Here is a 19981-nt window from a genome sequence, read left to right as displayed (position 1 = left end):
TGGCTGAAATCAAAACTGTCTATGGGTCATGACTGGGAATTAGCCATATTGTCCTGTGAACTCTCACTTTTGACAATTGTCAGTCAAAGTGATGCGCAATTCTTTTTCCTTAGATGAATTTGACTCCAAGTTTAGCTTCAAATGCTCCGCAGGATTCTGGGGTTAATGTTACTTCTCTTTCTTATAACATAGTCTATTTAAAATAAACACTCACGTACACACACACACACACACACACACACACACACACACCTTTAAACTACATTCTCCATAGTAACTTCTACAGAGGAATTATGAAAACTTACATTATTGCCTATTGCCAAGTAAGTAGCCACTGCAAAGACTATAAACATCAGTCCCTGGTGTTCTTATCATGAGCTGTCTATATTTTTGAGAGCTTAGGGGAAAGCTTCAGAGTAATACAGTTGATCTTATTTTTAAAAAAGTAAAGAAAATTCCTCATGAATTTATTTTTAACTCAAAGAAAGTAGGTTTTTTTTTTCCCTTGGGGGGTGTGTGTTAAACATTTTAACTCAGAATTTGGTGTCTAGTGCCCTAAATTGAAGAGTGCTAGATAGCACCCAAGCAAAAAAGACTAACCATTCTGTGATGTCTATCCTAAGGCAAAAGTACTGGTGAACTGGTGATGACCAACTTCTGGAAACTATAAACATAAACCAGAATGAAGAGCAAAGGAAAATAAGATGCTTTATCCTACCGCCCCCCCCCCCCCGCCACTGTGTTTTCAGGGCTTTAAGATAATTTAAAGATGATCTACTTTCTACCGATATTTTCCTGATAGAATGTATGGGAGAGGAACAGATAACAGAGAAAGAGTGCCACAAGTGAGTTGGGGATGGCCATGACTTCATATGCTTTATCCGGTCCTGAGATTCACGTTTCTCTTTTTATCTTCCTATGCTGTTTTACAGAGGAGAACAAAGTGCCCCCGAGAGAGAAGTGTTTGTATGTGTGTTCAGGATTAACTAGGCACAGAGACAGCGACTGAAGTTAAGCACACCCCTATGGTCCCAAATGCCCGGCTCTTCACCCAACTCCACTTACAAATTCTCCTTTCCTCACTTTTCCCTTCCTATACCTCTGTGTCAAAGTGTTTCTTCTGTGACATGGCTGTCTATTCTTATTCTCTGCCATACTGACAATGTTCAAGGGACATTTAATAGTGATGCTTGTAGGTGTTATTTTGCCCACATAAACCTTGCTGCTGTATAGTTAATTATACACACGTTCCAAGGAAGTAACTTTCACTATCAGGAGTATGTAGACATACTGGGAGGTGGACTGCTTGTGACTTGTTATCCCCAGAGACAAAAATAATTGCTTTTCACCCTCCAGTCTGACAAGGAAAACTTGTGTTTCGATTTGGGCTGTAAATGTGGAAGCACGATTCTGCCTCGGAAAGTCAGGACTCACATGCTGAAGTTTAGGAGCCAGGGCTTCATGTGGTGAACAGGCAGATGAGCTTTTGAAAATGTAGACAGAGGCAAATAAAGGAGCCCACTATCACTTTCCAATTATTTCCTTATCAATGTTCAACTCCCCCAAGTAAATATATAGAAAGTTAACAATGAGTTGCCATCTAAGCATTTATATTGCCTTTAAAAATACCTCTTATTTAAAAAATAGATAGTTAAACTTTAAATGAAAGTTTTAAATTAAATTATTAAAAGTGGGCTTAATTTTTAATAGTCTTTCTTCTGGTCAGATTGAATTTGACCATTCTTATTTTTGATTAAGTTTACCCATTGGACTGTCCACTCAACAGAACTTCCCTTTTCCCTCTCTTGCTCTTTACAAGTGCTGTCATCTCTGCTGTGGCACATGGGCTGGGTAGGCAAGGCCTTGTGAATCAAGAAAGATCTGTCCTGATGTTCAGCTTTTGGCTTATGGGCCAATAGCCTTCAAGCCTTGACACTTCAGTTAACCAAGTTAACCAAGGCTGCACTCTTTTCACTATGAAAGATAAAGATGACCTTAGCGAAAAGGAATGTTAGCCAGAGAGGAGAGAGACAAGTGCTCGATGAGGGTAAATCATGAAGCCATTGCTACACTCATTCAAACCTATGTGGGGTTGCTTTTAGCTTAAAGGCACTAAATATTTTATAGTCCCTCCCTGCCTTTCTTTCCATGTGACTTATAACTTCTAGATAGTAAGAAAGTTGGGAAACCACATTAGTCTGAAGAATAGGGGTATCCCACTGTGATGGATATTGTGGAAGCAGAAACACTTCCAGTTTGAGCATCTTTGGTAAGGGGACCGGAAGTCAAGTAGCATCAACCATCTCCCAGAAAGCACAGCAGCAGATGTCATGCACTCCGGACTTCTGAGTAGGAACCAGGCACAAAAGAGAAGCCATCACTAAGACTGCTAGGGAAGTGCCATGTGGGTAATACATTTGCCCATTTGCTAGGGAAGTGCCCATGTGGGTAATACATTTGACTTGGGTGGGGGTAATGAATGCCTTTTAGTAGAGAATGGTTGTTCAGTTAAGTCATTATAGCTTCCCTCCCTTGGTGGTGAGACAGTGTCCAAGAAAAGCCACCTGCAATCTCTTTGGGACCTATTTCCTAAGCTGATCCTGACTGAGGGCAGACATGTTGAAAGAGTATTAGCTCACACTTCCCTGGGGACTAGGGGTCCATGGTGACCACAGATTCCCATGTTGTCCTCAATGACCCACCTCCCAGGAGTGGGTTCTATTATTGGTACTGAGTCCCACCATGCTCTGTCTTGCTTTGTTCTCAGCATCTAGGGACTGTCCCACTCATTGTTGGCACTTACCTTTTGGGGCATAGATATCTGTGCGTGATCCCACACCTGCCTGAATCTGTCTGATTCCAGACGGCTGCTAGTGTGGGGTTCCCCACTCTGTGTTCTGTGGCTCTGACTAGAATCTTACTGTAGGTTTGCAGAAGCTTTGTGCTGTCCACCATCACGGGAGCCTTCCTGATGCCTCCTCTAATATTTTTTTTTCCCTCCAGGGTTATTGCTGGGCTCAGTGCCTGCACCATGAATCCACCGCTCCTGGAGGCCACCCCTCCTTTTTGTTGCCCTTGTTGTAGCCTCGTTGTGGTTATTATTATTGCCATTGTTGATGTTGTTCGTTGTTGAATAGGACAGAGAGAAATGGAGAGAGGAGGGGAAGACAGAGAGGGGAAGAGAAAGACAAGATACCTGCAGACCTGCTTCACTGCCTGTGAAGCGACTTGCCTACAGGTGGGGAGCCAGGGGCTCGAACCAGGATCCTTACGCCGGTCCCTGCGCTTTGTGACACATGCGCTTAACCCACTGCACTACCGCCTGACCCCCCCTCCTCTAACATTTCTAAGTACTAAGGATCTGGTCTCCTAATCCCTGCCTCATGGTTGGGTCTTGTCCTCTGGTCTGTTTTATCTCATCTCAGTTTGTGTGCTCAGGAGAGTCCCAATCCTCTGACATATTACCTGTCTCCCCCCAGTCACTGTGTATTGTTATGAACATATGAGCTGATAGAATACTTTTTCCTCTTCCAAGATTTTCAATCTAGCTGAGATGATAGAATCTATGTATGTAAATAGGGCAAAGTATAATTTAAAGCGAAGAAACACAAATAGAAATCAACAGAGAGATCATAATAACGTTCACAATTACTTGCTACATACACTTAATAGACAATTGTTGTGCAAGTGTGGAGAACTGAGGTGAGGAAAATTGTGTATGGATTTTTTTAAGGGGAGAAAAGAGAGTGAGGGGGTAGTACGGGCTGAATTTTGACACTTGGTTCACATGTTGAGCTCTCAGTCCCAAGTGTATCAGATTATGCCTGTATTTGGAGCCTTACCGAGGCAATTAAAGTTAAATGAGACTACTAGGATAGGTCCTAGTTTAATGTGACTATCGTCTTTATAGAAAAAAAAGGAAGATAGGCCACAGATGCCTGTGTAGGGGAGGCTGTGTGCAGATGGGAAGAAATGACCACTTACAAGGCAAGGAGAAAGGCAACTGAAGGAAAAAAAGCCCTGCTGAAGTCTTGATTTTTTTTTTTTTTTCAGTCTCCAAGATGGTGAGAGAATGTCTTAAATTGAATGCGTGGAGCTGTCAGCAAAAGCAGGAGCGTGATGTGCAGGAGAGGATCCTTTAAAGGCGTAGGGTGGAAAGGTTCTTTGCACAAGGATCTGATGAAAATGAATAGGGAGACCTTGAGCAAGTGCTAGGTGGGTACAGGGAGCATCAGGAAACACCTTTCACCTAGTTGGGTTTTGCCTACAGGAGACGTCCTAAGGGAGTAACCATTGCTTAAAGCAAACGTGAAATCATGCTGACTTTGTAGATGAATTATGGTCTTGAGGCCCAAAGGTATACATATAATAAGAGAAAAAAAGGGGGGGGGGAGTCAAAGCAAGAAACAAAAGGAGAAAGAGAACTATTTATAGGGCTTTTAAAAAAAAAAAAAAAAAAAAAACGAGCTATCTAGTTGAAAAACATGATCAGAAGAGAAAACACAAGTAAAACCTGAATCGGAATTGGCGTAATGCACTAAAGTAAAAGACTCTGGAGTCGGTGAGTGGGTGGGTGGGGGAGAATACAGGTCCAAGAAGGATGACAGAGGACCTAGTGGGGGTTGTATTGTTATATGAAAAACTGAGAAATGTTTTGTATGTACAAACTATTGTATTTTCTGTGGTATGTAAAACATTAATTCCCCAATAAAGAAATTAAAAAAAAACACAAAAAAGAGGTATCTGAGAGGGAAAGATGTAACTGGTGAAGCACCTTGTCGGGGATGGAAGAGAAGCGCTACAGAAATCACTTCTGGTGACCAGCTCCCTTCTAAACCCCAGTGCCACATCATGCTCGTAATGCTTGTAGCCCGCACTTGTAACAAATAGTCAAAGAACTGAGATTAGAAATACAAGCAAAGGGGTCAGTGGTTTGGGGAGTGTGTGTGTGGGGGGGGGTGGAACAAGGCCTTGTGTGTACTCTCAATCAGTGGTTCCATGTCCTGCCCTGGACTCACTAGAAGCTTTGGTGTGTGTGTGTGTGTGTGTGTGTGTGTACACATAATGACTAATGAGAGCACTCTTTTGTCATCCAGGGCAACACACGGAGCACTATGACTCACGGAAATTAGCAGCAAAGGCCCTAAGTAGCTCATGGCTTGTCCCTACCCATGCCCCACATTGAATCTGGAGTTGAGACTTGACTAAATAGCTCAGGCAGGTTGGAGACAGTCAAGTGGGATTATGTAAGGCCTTATTAAAATAAGGATGACTGTGCAGTGAGGCAGTGGTACCGTGGGGGACTCAGTAGAGAGCACACATTACCATGTTCAAGGACCCAGGTTGAAGCCCCCTCACCTGAAGGGGGAATCTTTACAAGTGGTGAAGTGGTGCTGTAGATTCTTTCTCCCTCTCTGTCTCCCCTTTGCTCTCCATTTCTTTCTGTCTCTGTTAACAAAAAGCAGGGAGGAGGAAATAAAAATAAATTAGTAAAAAAATTTTTTTAAAAAAAGAAAGATGTATATGAGGTAGCAAAATGATAGCACTATTTGAGCTACACTCTAAGCTACTGTTGGCAGCAATGATGGTAATTTTGGCCCATGGTGTCTCTCTCTTTCTCTTTTTGTGTGTATGTATGTGTGTTACAGACTGTGAACTAAGACTGATTTCTACATTTTTACATAACTGCCCAAGAAAACAAATCCAACAAAGAATATGTGACAGACAGTTTTCTCAAAGTCTAACATATTTACTATCTAGCCATCCACAGAAAAGCTTGTTCTGGTATACATTAAATTATTTTTATTATTATTATTTTTTGGTTCAGTTGGGAGTACCCCTCCCCCTTTTATAAGTAGTTTTTTTTTTTTTTGAAAAAAGCATGCTTGACTTTCAAGAGATGGGTTTGGAATCCACCCAGTTCATAAGCTGGGGACTATGTGTACTTCTGTGTATGTTTAATGCCAAGCACAGTGCCTGGTGCAGAAGAAGAACCTGCTGATGGTAGTGATTAGGTTATAGCCAATGACCTCAGGCTCTTTGGAAAAAGTGCGTTCCCCAAATTCTCTGTGAGACCTCTGTGTTCTGGAGGTCTTTAAATTGTCAATCACTGTTGGCTTTGCCTTACATTTCACCCTGTTGAGCAAGCCAAGAGCCCTCTGTCCTTCTTACTTTCTTAGCATGGCTGCTGACTATCTAGGGAGAAAGAGCAGAATTACATTGCTTGTCTTCTAGCCAATGAGAAAAGCATAGACAAATAAGTATTTGGCTGTAGAATGATCTTGCACTGCTCAGTTGCTGGCAAAGATACAGGAGAGAAGGTGCACACAGAGCTGAAAATACAGATCAGAAACAAATGAAAGGAACCTGTCACAGTAGATCTTGGGGTCACTGTGGTGGCATGAAAGAAGGAATCTGAGGCTGGACTTGGGGATTCAAAGACATCCTTATGCCTCTCTCTTTGTCCCTTCTTATTTCTTCACATCCCAAGTTTAGATAATAGTCTCACTCTTGACTAGCAATGACTTGAAATAGGCAAAAATTACTTACAGGTACAAAGTATATAAATGAAAGGAAATATTAAACTCATGTTGGGTTTTCTATTTCAGTTATTTTCCTATTATATTTGAATGCACCTTTAAAAAATAACATTTTTTAAAAAATAGGCCAGCAGCTGTATTATTATTTATTTTCTCCAAAGAGAGCATACATTTTCTTTTAGCTTTTTTATCTTGTTCTCTGCACGTCCTGTAATTTACCAGTAGTCATTTCCAGCATATGTTTTGCTGATGATGGTATAGAGGGAAAGTAAGACTGAGCCACAGGGAAAAGGAAGACAATATTTTGCCCTTGGAGGTGAATAAATAGCCAGTTTGTGAGCAGTTCCTTGTGTATTAACTGAGAGAAATATTATAAAACTCTCCTGTTTGGAACAAAATGCATGTTAAGTCTTCCTTGTTCCTGTCAATACTCCCCTAACCCCTTTCCCCCTGAACCTTCATTTTAAGTGGGATACTAGGTAATCCACATTGCATTAGCAAGAAAAAAATAATTTCCTGCATAGAGCAGGTAAGGTTCACCCTCAGCCCCAGTGAAACTTGTGTCTGGGGCAGCAAGAATGGGGTAATGCTGATGGGATCCTTGGCAGTGAGCCGGGTGTCCTCAGCTGAAATCCTAACTTGCTTTTGCCAGCCCAGCCCCACAACATCTCCACTCACTCATCTTGCAGGGACTTTGGAGGCCAGGAGGCCCCTGTTGCCATGCTTTTGAAGATGGTGGAGCCCACAGCAGCCCCACTCCACAGCAGTTTGTCGACAAGGAGCAGTAGCCAACAGTGTTCCAAGTGGGTTTGACCGGAACTGTGTGCAGGTGGTTTCATGGTTAAAATTCCTAGTAGTGTAAAAAAGAAATCAGAGCAATAGGTGAGCATACCTCTGAGGCCTCCATATTTGTTACCTCTATCTTTTTTTTAGTCATCCTGGTTTTAACACACTCTCTCTCTCTCTCTCTCTCTCTGTGTCTCTTTTTGCCAAGGGTCAGAGCTCCTTCCTTAATCGAGGAAACAAGTACTCATGCAGATATCATTTCTCTTTTGGCAAAAGGACCAGAGTAAAACTAGCCCCAAGAGCAAGTGAGAATGTGTGCCCTGCTGTGATTAAGCAGCTGCTATTAAGGGGTGAATAATTACCTGCCCAAGCAAATAAATAGTTCCTAACATATTCTTAGTCCCAAGCCATTACTACAAAGCCCATTGAGCTGGAAAGTCTGTGTGATGGTTCATTTGAAAGGGGAGTGGAGGAACCTGAGACTCTGAACATAAAGCTTTCATTCTGAAAAGGAAATCCATGAACAAACAGGTCAATGTCATTTGTTTAAAGCATGCACGCATACATGCATACACACACACACACACACACGAAACAATTCCTCATTTTCTGATTGTCTAGGTCTGTGGCTACTTGGAGGTCAGAAGTCTGAACTGATTCTCAAGGTGACAGACTTGAGATTCACATGCTTGACATACTCTCAGAGCTCTGTATAATTCTTGCTGAAATACTGTAAGATTTCCCACTTCAACTCAAAAAATATTCAGTACAGCTAAGTGAGAATGACTTTTTTTTTTTTTGTCTTCAGGGTTACTGCTGGGGCTTGGTACCTGCACTATGAATCCACTATTCCTGGAAGCCATCTTTTTTTTTTCCCCATTGTTGTTATTGTTGTTGAATAAGACAGGGAGAAACTGAGAGAGGAGGGGAAGACAGAGAAGAGGAGAGAAAGTCAGACACCTGCTTTATGGCTTGTGAAGCGACCCCCCCTGCAGGTGGGGATCTAGCGGCTCGAACTGGGATCCTTGAGCCAGTCCCTGCACTTCGCATTATGTGCAATTAATCCAGTGCGCTACTGCCCAGCCCCTAGAGAGTGATGTTTAGTTTTAACTTCTTTCTTAAAATGGGACATACTTCCTCAAAATGTGACTGAGATCTGTTGACAATATTTTCAACAGACTACCTGATGTATTTCATAACCACAACTGTATGTGAAAGTTCCAGACCAATGCAGCCTCTTCTGAATTTTCTTATATAACCATATATCCTCCAAAAAACCCCAATGCATTTGACAGGATTACAGATTCCAAGCTTTTCTGATTATAACCTGTTCTCAGGTTTGTCTAAGAGGAAGATTGAGAGAGGATTTAAACTATTAGTTTGACTACTAGTTTAGTACCTTCTGAATAAGAGCCCCAAATGGAAAAATTGTAAATCCCTTTATTATGAAGTAGAAGTAATATGAAAAATGTCTCTTCAGAGACATAGAGACCCTGGTTTGAATTGTGGTTCCCCCCCTTGACTTTGGGTGAGTCCTAAGTCACTCAGCTACAGAGTAGAATTGCCATAAAGTTTAGAGACAATGAAAATAAGACACCCTACTAGTGTGTGTCACACAGTAGTACCTAAAAGAAAAGCCTGAATAGAATACTTATTTCTCCACATAGCACTGTCTACTCTAAAGGAGTCATTCCAATAAGATGACACAGAAGTTAGAAACTTTGACACTGTGTTTGCATACAGTAATCAATTGCAGTTAGAAGTAGTGCTGAATGAGATGTGAAAAAGCAAACAACCCCGCCCCCCAAGTATCCCCCTCAAAGTTGTGATGAGTAAAATGCTTTTCTAAAATCATTGTAAGAGTTTGAGTGGAAAATTTGAATACAGAGATTGAAGGATTGTGTTAATGCATCCCATTTGAATTGCAGAGTAAACACCAACTTCACCTATCCTACAATATCATGTTGATTATTTTGGTGATATTTACATAATTCCAAAGCAACTGCTTCTTATAACACATGGAACAAGATATTTTAACACTATTATTCTGGGGTAAATTCTTCAAAACTTCAAGTAGAAGTAGTAAACAAACATATTAATGTCATATGATGATCATTTGCTTAGCTGTGACAATGCTGAATAGCTTTTGGGATTCTCAAAGGTTCAGAGATTTTTTTTAAAACACTTTAAAAAAATCAGTGTTTCTTATTTTTTTAAAAAAGATATTTTTATTTACTCATTATTGAATAGAGACAGAGAAACTGGGGGGGGATAGAGAGGGAAAGAAACAGAGAGACACCTGCAGCCCTACTTCATCACTCCTGAAGTTTCGTCCCCTCCCCACCCCAATGAGGGACCAGGGGCTTGGACCTGGGTCCTTGTGCACTGTAATGTGTGTGCTTAACCAGCTGCTTTGCTATCTGGTACTCTGTTTATTGGTGGATAAATTAAAAAAACTGGCATATTCATCCCACTTTGACACAATCTTGAGTAATATTATCAATTTCTTATAAACTTAGCATATTTATACCTAAAAATCAAGCTACCGGAAAGGAAAAAAAATGTTAAAGTTTGCCTACCTAGAGGGAATGGGGATGAAGCATTTATTAATTCTCTTGCCATGACTTTTTTCTGATGATTAAGAGACTTTCTAGTTGTTTATTTGAATTAGAATTGGAATTAGTGCTAGCATTTCTGGAAAAACCTAAATATTCTACTATGTAAAATTTAAATTTGTCTGTCAAGATATTTAAAGGTCTCTGAACAGAGCTGAAGACTTTTATGCATCTTGCTGCAGAAAGAATACTATCCTCCTTATCATGGAGCTGCTATCTTCAGAAAGGGAAAGCTGGGCAGTGTGGTTTTCAAGTTCAATCCTGAAAAAAGTTCTCAATAATGAAATTTATCTTTCCTGTCAAGGCAGCAGAGAAGTCTGAAGTATTCAAGTCCTTCTCATCAGATGCCTAGCTTCATAATAAATAACCATATATGGAGGAGCTGTGATGGGACATGCAGAGAGAGCAGAGAACTCTAATAATTCAGATGTATCAAGTGCCAGATCCAAGTGTGAATACAAGACAGACAGTCTGCCAGACCAATAAGAAAACACTGTCAAGAAAGCGTTGAGAAAGTGGGAATAGTCTCTGTTCAAACATTCCCAACAATAAAACTTAAATCTCTATGTAAACATATATTCCACAGCAACGTGTCAAGACATTAGCCTTTAGAAAGAACATTGGAAAATTACCATTTTGCTGCTAGAAGAAGAAATAGGTAAGAGGGCCACTATCCTTTTGTTAGAAAGGTTAATAATAAGTCTACTTTGACATCCTTAGAGGCAATGAATGTGAGAAATAATCCATAGAAACAGCAGCTTCAACTATAAAATGGAGGTCCCCCCAACTCTTCACCTGCACTACTCCAGCCTTTAGGTTCATGACTGGTCAACAATTTGTTTGGCTTTGTATGTTAACTCTCTTGTCAACCACCAGGTTCCAGATGCTAGCATGATGCTGACCAGACTTCCCTGGACAGACAACCCCACCAATGTGCCCTGGAGCTCTGCTTCCCCAAAGCCCTTCCCGAATAGGAAAAGAGAGAGACAGGCTGGGAGTACGGATCGACCTGTCAATGCCCATGTTCAGCAGGGAAGCAACTACAGAAGCCAGACCTTCAACCTTCTGCATCCCAAAATGACTCTGGGTCCATACTCCCAGAGGGTTAAAGAATAGGAAAGCTATCAGGGGAGGGGATGGGATACGGAGTTCTGGTGGTGGGAATTGTGTGAAGTTGTACCCCTCTTATCCAATTAAATAAAAAAAGAAGAAACAGCAGCTTCAGGGGCCAGGTGGTGGCACACCTGGTTAAGTGCACACATTACAGTGAGCAAGGACCCAGGTTCAAGTCCCTGGTCCCCACCTGCAGGGGGAAAACTTCATGAGTGTTGAAGCAGGGCTGCAGGTGTCTCTGTGTCTCTCTCCCTCTCTACCTCCCCCACCCTTCTCAATTTCTCTGTCTTTATTCAATAATACATACATAAAATATTTAAAAAATAGTTTCTAACAAATGATTCTAGTCAAGAACTAGTAAAAAAAAAACACTCGCACACATAAACCATAAGTCCTATTTAAAATTCTAATCATGAAATTTGAATCACATTTTAATCTTTAAATGTAATTATCATCTGCATCTTTAATAACATAAGGAGTTGTTAAAGTTAAATTTGGTATACACAAAATAGCATGTTCTTCAAGTTGCTGCAGAAAGCCGGTTTAGATGAAGTTCATGGGCTACCGAGTCTTTTTCCGGAATAAATGAGCTTCTCTCTGAACTTTTCATAAAGTCCTGCAAACATATATATATGTATCATAAAGCTCATTCTACATGTACTGGAGAAATCTGAATCTCATTTGTTCTGTAATAATGATGCAGATGAGTAAAAAGGAAGTCAAATTATGCCTTCCCAAACATTATAAACTCTGGATTTTTATAAAGGAGTTCTGAAAAAATACATAATTTTCCAAAAAAGGCCATTCTAGGCCTTATCAAACAGGCTATGGGATATCTTGGCAGACTTTCTTAGCACCTACCCTACCTAAATCTATTTAAATATGTAATAGAAAAAGTCTTCCTCCATTTAATCTTAGGGATGCTTCATGGAATTTTGCCTCCAATAGTTAAGCTGAAAGAGACTGCCCCTCAATCCAGGTTCTACCATCTTCCATTAGAAAGGCTATTCATTCTTGAATTACTTCACTCTAAACCAAAATCTAGAGAATGGACCTCCACTAGTTCAGAGGCATAATGAGAGGTCCTCACTCTTATCTTTAGAAAATAAGAAGCAATGTCTGGTCAGACTGCAGCAAAAGGCAAATCCTTCCTGTTTGACCCAAGCAGAACAACAGTGTATCAGCCATGGCAAAGTTTAAAACTTGCACTAAAAATAACGGGCCTGGATGTAGGCCACCATCTTGAGGCTCTTCCTCTCCAGGACCTCTCCCTATGCACGTCTAATGTGGTTGTCAGTAAGTTTAGCCTGAAAATAAAATCTCCTTACTTCATCAAGAAATAGCTCCAGACTGAGTGTGCTCAAAATATTCATGATGAAATCATAATCATATATTTTTAGTCTTTCGGACTATGTAAGAAATTTTGTTTCCCATGGACTTTTTCGTAGAAAGGGCCAGACATGGAAAGTGGGTTCAGAGGGTTACCAAAAGTACATCAGCCTCAAGGAAATGCTGTTTATTATCAATTTGAACTCTTCTTCAAGCCCCACCCACTGCCCATGAATTGAGTCACCCCCCCCAGCCCATCCTCAAATGGTTCCCTTGTTTGACAGTTCTGTCTTGTCATCCAGGAAGAGAACTGGCCTTCTGCATTCCAAGCAGAGAGGGTATCTGTGATTACCCCCTATTCCTTCTCATCTTTCCCATCCACTAGACTTCCTCTCCATTTTCACTGAGGGAGATGGTGTGGATCTTAATGGTTGGAATTGGATGGTTCTCTCCAAGGCTGGGGGTTGAGGGCCCCATGCAGCAGCAGACCTGCAAAAAGCTTTTACTTCTCACCCGGGCTGTGGTGCAGGCTGATTGATCTTTGGGCACTGTAATCCTGGCAGATCCACGAGACATGGAAGAGAAAAATTTCCATTCACAGACCCCATCTGTCTTGGAAATCTTGTAGAAGGTCTCTCCTGATCCCACTGGGATGCGCACCAGGTCCTTCTGCTGTGCCTCCACCACATGGTTGGGTGGGTGCAGGGTGTAGCCCAGGGCGTGCTTGGAAGACTGCTTCCTGCGAAGACACTGGATTCTCAAGACATTCTGAAAAGCCTTTTTAAACTCTTGACTGGAGCAGGGGTATATAATGGGATTGATGCAGCTGTTCAGGTATCCGAGCCAAAATGCTATTTTAAAAACTGTTTCTGAGGGTTTGGAATCAGGGAAGAAAGACCCTAGAAGAAAGCACACAAATTCATACACATTATTTGCAAGACAGTAGGTCAGCTGGTTAGGGAAATAAGCAACAAACATCTTTTTATATCTTTAAAAAGTTTCAAGTGATTGCACATGCATTTGAGTTGCTCATATTTGACTGACTAGCTCCCATGAATATAATCCCTGTAATGGCCCCAAAGACCATTTTCTCTAAAGCTACATGTGTAATAGTAATCATGGGATAAACCCAGTGGACCTGCTTACCCTGGTTGTCACTGAGAAATACCACTGGATGTCAGCAGTCAAGCTTTAAATAATGAAAGCATGAGTCTATATAGGCAAATAATTTTGCTTGAGTTTAAAAACAAATTGGAATCCAGTCAAATAACCCATATTAAAATTGAGTCACTTCAACATGCCTTTTGTTCTTGGTGCATTGTTATAAAGACACAATCTAAGATTTATGGCTTACTTTTCTCCTGAATATTGGAATTATATATATATTAATGAAATCACAAATTTGTAAAATACAGCTTTGCTAGCGTTTGGCCAGAACTTTTCAATTACTTTCCCATGAGGATGGCATATTGTATTAAATTATATTAATTATATTCCCCTGTTCAACACATTCTATTGGCTGCTAGAAGCTTCACAAATGCTCTTCTAGTTCTTGTCAACTACCTGTAAATTGCTTGACAATCAGAGCCCTTCTGAGTAGGTGGCTAGTCAAGAAGACATAACCATCATATATATATTTGTTTACAATATGAATGCACCCAAATATGTAAAACAGGTATTTACTGACTTCAAGGAAGACATCCACAGCAACACAATAATAGTAGGAGACCAAAATACACCTTTCACAGCAAGAGTTATATCATAAGGGCAAAATATCAACTCAAGGAAATAGTGACCCTAAATGAAGTCATAGATGAGATTAGCTTAACAGATGTATTCAGAACCTTTCTTCTCAAAAGAAAAGAATATACATTATTTTCAAGTGCATATGGCACATTCTTAAGGATTTATCATGTGTTGGGACACAAAGAAAACTTTAATATGTGAATATAAAAATCGTAAACAGTATCTTTTCTGATTCTGACCACGAGTCCCAAATAGAACCAACCCAGTTCTACACACACCAAGACACACTATAGTTAAAATGGAAAGAAGTAAAGATAAAGAGAGGTTAGATAGCAACCATAAATAGAAAGTAAGAAGGAAAGAAAGAAAGGAAGGAAGGAAGGAAGAAAGAAAGAAAGAAAGGAGGAAAGGCACTCAAAACATGGAGACTAACTGATATGCTCCTGAATAACACTGGGGGTCACTGAAGAAAATTAAAAAAAAACTTAAAAATTCCTTGGAGAATTAAAAAAATGAAGTTAACTATCAGACCCTGCGGGATGCTGTAAAGGTTGTCCTAAGAGAAACGTTTAGAGCACAAACAATAAAGATCTCAAGTAAGCTATCTAACATCACAATTGAAGCAACTAGAAAAAGAGTGGAAAAGAAACCCAAAAATCAGCAGAGGGGAAGAACTAGTCAAAATCAGAGCAGAACTTAATGAAACTGAAATCAGAAAGTTGATCCAAAAGATCAATGAAATCAAGAGATGGTTCTTTGAAAGAAAAATGAAACAGATAAACCACTGACTAGATTCATATAAAGAAAAAGAGAGAAAACTATGATAAAAACTATTAGGAGCAACAACTGAAATTACAACCAAAAATAGGGAGATACAAAGAATTGTAAGTGAATATTATGAACATATCTATGCAAATATGTCCACATGTATCCATAAATTAGGGCAAAATATATACCTGAAAGAAAAAGTATACAATAGTCTGCAGTGAGTCAGTATTTTAAATTAAAAAATATATATTTATTTTCCCTTTTTTTTGCCCTTTTTAAATGGTTGTTGTAGTTATTATTGTTGTTGTTATTGATGTAGTCATTGTTGGATAGGACAGAGAGAAATGGAGAGAGGAGGGGAAGACAGAGAGGGGGAGAGAAAAATAAACACCTGCAGACCCGCTTCACAGCCTGTGAAGCAACTCCCCTTCGAGGGGCTCGAACCGGGATCCTTAAGCCGGTCCTTGCACTTCAGGCCACTTGTGCTTAACCCACTGCGCTACTGCCCGACTCCCAACAGTTTCATTTTTACAAATGTTATTAGTGATTTAATAATGATTTATAAAATTACATATCAACAGGGGTATAATTCCATACTGTTCCCACCACTAGAGTTCTGAATCCTCAATCCCTCCATTACAAGTCACTGCAGTCCTCCTAAGGTTGCAGACATGGGTTAATTGGCATCTCTAGAACTTTTTACATTTGCACATAATTGCCCCCTTTTTCTTTCATGTCCAGCCCTCTGTCCTCCTCCAAGTCACACATAATCCTATTACTACATTCAAATGCCTCTCCCTTTTCTTCTTCTCTCTCCAGGTCCTGATGGAGCTGGAGTTCTGAGCCCTCTTATCCTCCTCCTTCTATCACTTCTCCCCTATTGGGAGTATGGATCAAAATTATTTTGGGGGTGCAGAAGGTAAGAGTTCTTTTTGGCTTCTGTAATGGCTACTGTAATTGCTTCTCTTCTGGTCATGGGTGTTGGCAGGTCAATCCATACCCCAGCCTATTTCTATCTTTCCCTAGTGGGGTAGAGTTCTGAATAGGCAAGGTTCTAGGACATATTGGTGAGGTCATCTGCCCAGAGAAGTCAGAATGGAATCATGATATCCTCTTGGTGTCTGGAAGGTGACAGGATATAAAGTGAGACAAAATGGTAAATGAACAGGAATTAAAAAGTAGGAATAGAATAGATGAGATTAGGGATGTTAGGGTGAAAGGAAGCTAGGAAGTCCATTTTAGGAATGTTTCTAGGTCCCACAGCTATGGTAGTTTCTGCTTGAGTTGGATAGCTAACATGAAGTTGGATAAAGATATTGTCTGAGAAAATAGTGTCAGAGTAGAGAAAAGGGCTAGAAAGCTGGATAAGGGCAGAGAGTGGCTCCTATTCTTGAAAAAATTCTATGAGGGGGCTGGGTGGTAGTGCACTGGATTAAGCACACCTAGTGCAAAGCCTAAGGGCTGGTACAAGGATCCCAATTTAAGCCCCCGGCAAGGGGGGTTGCTTCACAAGTGGTGAATCAGGTCTGCAGGTGTCTTTCTCTCTCCTCCATCACTTGATCCCAACCTAATCAATGCATCCAGTACCACCTCAGCATGCTTCACTTTGGACTGTGTCCAGAGACGTTGGGCATGGAATGTCATCTCCTCAGCTTCATTACTCTGGTGAGACCTTTCGTAGCTTGTAGGACTCCTTAACTCCATTTCGAGTGGTGCATTTCTTAACAAAACCTCAAAACCTATACACACACACACACACACACACACACACACACACACATATATGCCCATGGAATAGGGCATATGTACATGTATCCACAAGTTAGGGGAGAATATATCTTAAAGCAAAAGTACAGAATAATTTGCAGTGAATCAATAAATGAAGACAATAGAAAGAACTAAAAAGACACCTTAAAGCACCCAATGAAACAGTTTCTACTTAGACTTAGATACCCTCCTCACCTACCTGCTATTACACAATTCCCTCAATCACTCCAAAGCTAACCCTTTCAGACAAAGTAAGGACTACAAAAGCTGAATAGGGGCAAGAGACTGGCATACTTTAAGGATGCCTCTTTAGTCACTATCAGGCCACCTCATTACCTGGGGCCCTAGTCAGGGAGCCCTGGGGTTCTCACACAGACATGATGGGTTTAGACCTCTAACAGGTCCCTCTCTCCCCACTGTCACTAGTCACCACCATCAGGAACAACATAATGGACTTTTGTAGGTCCCTATAGGACCTTGCCCTCAATGTGGATCAACAATGGTAGGGAATGTTCCATTCTCCAAAGGGAGGTTAGACAACATACTCTACCTATTAGGAGAGGAAGATGGGTCCTGAAATTAGTGCAGCCTGGAATGTCCCTAGCCATGACCACACAATGTGAACCCAGACCTACAGGGATGCAGAGGTTACCTAGGCTTCTGCGCTGAATATGGGCCCCAGATCAAACTGGTGGGGTTTACCATTAACAATATTTATACACTTTCCTAATATTTGGGAGCTATTCTCTTCCCTGACCCAGCTTTCTAGTCCTTTTCCAATGATGACACCATATCAGTCCCTACCACTGGTGTTTTACGGTGAGGGCAAGGTCCTGGGAAGGCCTGCAAGAGGCTTTATGATGACTCAACTAAACAATTATCTAAAGAAGAGGTACACATGATCCACAGACATGTGAAGAAATGGTTTACTATACTGAGTCAGTTTCTGAAGGGAGGTTGGGGTTTCCTGCCCTGCTACTCAAGGAAGACTAGTCCCAAAATGAAGACAGCCTGCTATGACCATAAGATGTGAGCTCAGACCAACAGGGACTTAGAGGTTACACAGGCTCTTGTGCTAATTATAAAAATATATATGGGTGACATGGGTAATATACTTTTCTTCTGTTTTTTAAAAAATTTTTAATTGGGAAGTTAATGGGTTATAGTACAGTTGTTGGCACATCATTTAACCAAGATAAGTGTTTGCAAAACACTCTCATTCCCAAATTAGGTCATCATTTCAAGACTTGAAAGCTATATCCTTCCCCACCCCTCTTTCTGTCCTCCTTTCCCAAAGTCCTTTGCTTTGGTGCAATATACCAAATCAGTCTAAGTTCTACTTTGTGTTTCCATGTTCTGTTTCTGTTTCTTAAGCTTTGCCCATGAGTGAAATCATCCCATATTCATCCTTCTCTTTCTGGCTTATCTCACTTACCACGATTCTGTCAAGCTCATTTCAAGATGAGGTGAAGAAGGAGTCATAATCTTACATAATTTCCTTCAAATGGACAAACTTAAGACAATTTATCACAGATCCCTTATATTTTTACATCACACTGAACTGCAACAGGTTTTTGTTTTAAGGTAAACCAGGTTTTTGGTTCTTCCTTTTGGAGAAGTTATTTTCAAGTCAGTGAAAGTTCTTGGCCCATGATTAAAAGTCTTGGCCAATTAGTACTCACAACTTCAATTCATTTTTTTCTAGTTCAAGATGAGTAGGAGCCTAGTAAGGCTGTGATAAAAGGACAAAAGGCACTGAGAGCCAAAAGTGGATTAATGAGCTCCTCCATTTATTTGTCTTCCTAACAGCTGAACTGTTACAACTATTGACACTCTTCAAAAGGTTCCTCTCTGAACCCTATCCAGGCACTGCAGGCTCCAAGGGACATCTTGAAATCCAGAGAATAGAGGGGCAAGAGCTTCCCCTGTGTGGTGCCAAAACCAACAAAGCCCCATGGATCACGTAATGAAACCTCAGCTTTTCCCCCTTGGAGATTTATTTACTGGCAGCTGACAAGGGGCAAATTCAACTTGAAATGTGCAGTCAAGGCCCTGTCAAGGACTTCATCATTCTTAATAGCTTAGAAGTATTCCATTATGTATATATACCACAACTTTCTTAGCCAACTCATCTGTTTTGGTGGTGATCCTGATGTAGTTTGTACTGTATTGAGGCCTAAGAAATAACATAATGTTTATATCAAAGACTTTAACGCCTGAGGCTCTGAGGTATCCGGTTCAATCTCTGCCACTGCTATAATCCAGAACTATGCAGTACTCTTGATAAAGAGAAAAGCAGATGCTAGATTATGAAGTCGCACACCTAATATTCAGGGAACATTATAAACCAATGTTACCCCAGTAAAGGTTAAATGACATAACTTTTGAATTTTTTGGAAGGCAAACCCGTGGCAAGAACTTTCTTAATAAAAAGTACATCAATTATGCAGGTGAATGTTAATGCGATTTGAGAACCCTGAAGATCCATCAGGAATATTCTTTCTGCTTATAGAGTCCAGTTTTGAATTCATAATAAATCCCTTCCTTCCCTTCCTCTAAAAGTCCCAGATCTGGTGCACCCATGGACAAGCTGCTGGATTCTACTCTGACTTCCTGCTGTGTAGTATGAGATAAATATTAGTCTCTCCTCTCTATGCTCTGCCCATGTCTTCACTTTGGCTCAAGTACAGGGTGAGAAAAGGAGACAGCTGAAATGAATTCAAACTAAGATTTGATCTGAATGCCAGGTAGTCTATAGCTTTAATTTTCTTGTCTAAGTCTCTAGGTGTTAACTTTCTTTCTTTCTCTCTCTCTCTGCTTTCCCTTCTACCCACCTTTCTTCCCTCTCTTCCTTCCTTCTCCCTTCCTTCTCTTTCCTCCCTTTTCTTCTTTCTTCTTTTCACTTTCTTTCCCTTTTTCTTTTTTTCTCTACCTCTTCCTCCCTCTCTTTCTTCTTTCTTCAGATAGACACAGGGAGAGAGAGAGAGAGAGAGAGAGAGAGAGACACTACAGCACCAAACCTTCTTCCAAGGTGTGGGCCAAGTTCAACATGGGTCACACACTTGGAAAACAGAATGCTATCTAAGTAAGCCCAGGTGTTGACTCTTCAGAAAGTGAGTAGGAGATGACTCTGGACCTGAGATCTTCCCATGAGTGACACCATTTGATTTATTCCATTCGTGTGTGCCAACACCCAGATGTGTCTAAACCTAACAGTGGATCTACCCACTTCCAATTTGATCAGGGGCCAGGGGTCCTGCTCACAATGTGAAATTTCCCATGGAGTAAATTCTCCTTTAGTATCTGATGGGTTAACTG

The 19981-nt window shown here is 40.7% G+C and overlaps 1 protein-coding gene across 3 annotated transcripts in view; it reads right to left on the bottom strand.

The window, feature by feature from the left end:
- Window positions 1-509: 509 nt before the first annotated feature.
- Window positions 510-19981, bottom strand: part of ADRA1A (adrenoceptor alpha 1A) — a 117778-nt gene continuing 98306 nt past the window's right edge. Inside the window, exons 2-5 of one of the 3 annotated variants that reach the window (XM_060178839.1) lie at window positions 12896-13281; window positions 7218-7389; window positions 5359-5448; window positions 510-2345 (exon numbers count right to left, since the gene is read on the bottom strand). In XM_060178839.1, coding sequence (XP_060034822.1) covers window positions 7381-7389; window positions 12896-13281 — 395 coding nt within the window. In that variant the 3' untranslated portion in view covers window positions 510-2345; window positions 5359-5448; window positions 7218-7380. Of the gene's footprint in view, window positions 2346-5358; window positions 7390-12554; window positions 13282-19981 lie in introns of those variants that run through there. The other 2 variants (XM_016193410.2, XM_007535036.3) reach the window with 2 other exon arrangements.

Source organism: Erinaceus europaeus, chromosome 19 (genome assembly GCF_950295315.1).
Source record: "Erinaceus europaeus chromosome 19, mEriEur2.1, whole genome shotgun sequence".
In the NCBI taxonomy this organism is placed as follows: domain Eukaryota; kingdom Metazoa; phylum Chordata; class Mammalia; order Eulipotyphla; family Erinaceidae; genus Erinaceus; species Erinaceus europaeus.
This window is presented reverse-complemented; position numbering and strand designations above follow the sequence as displayed.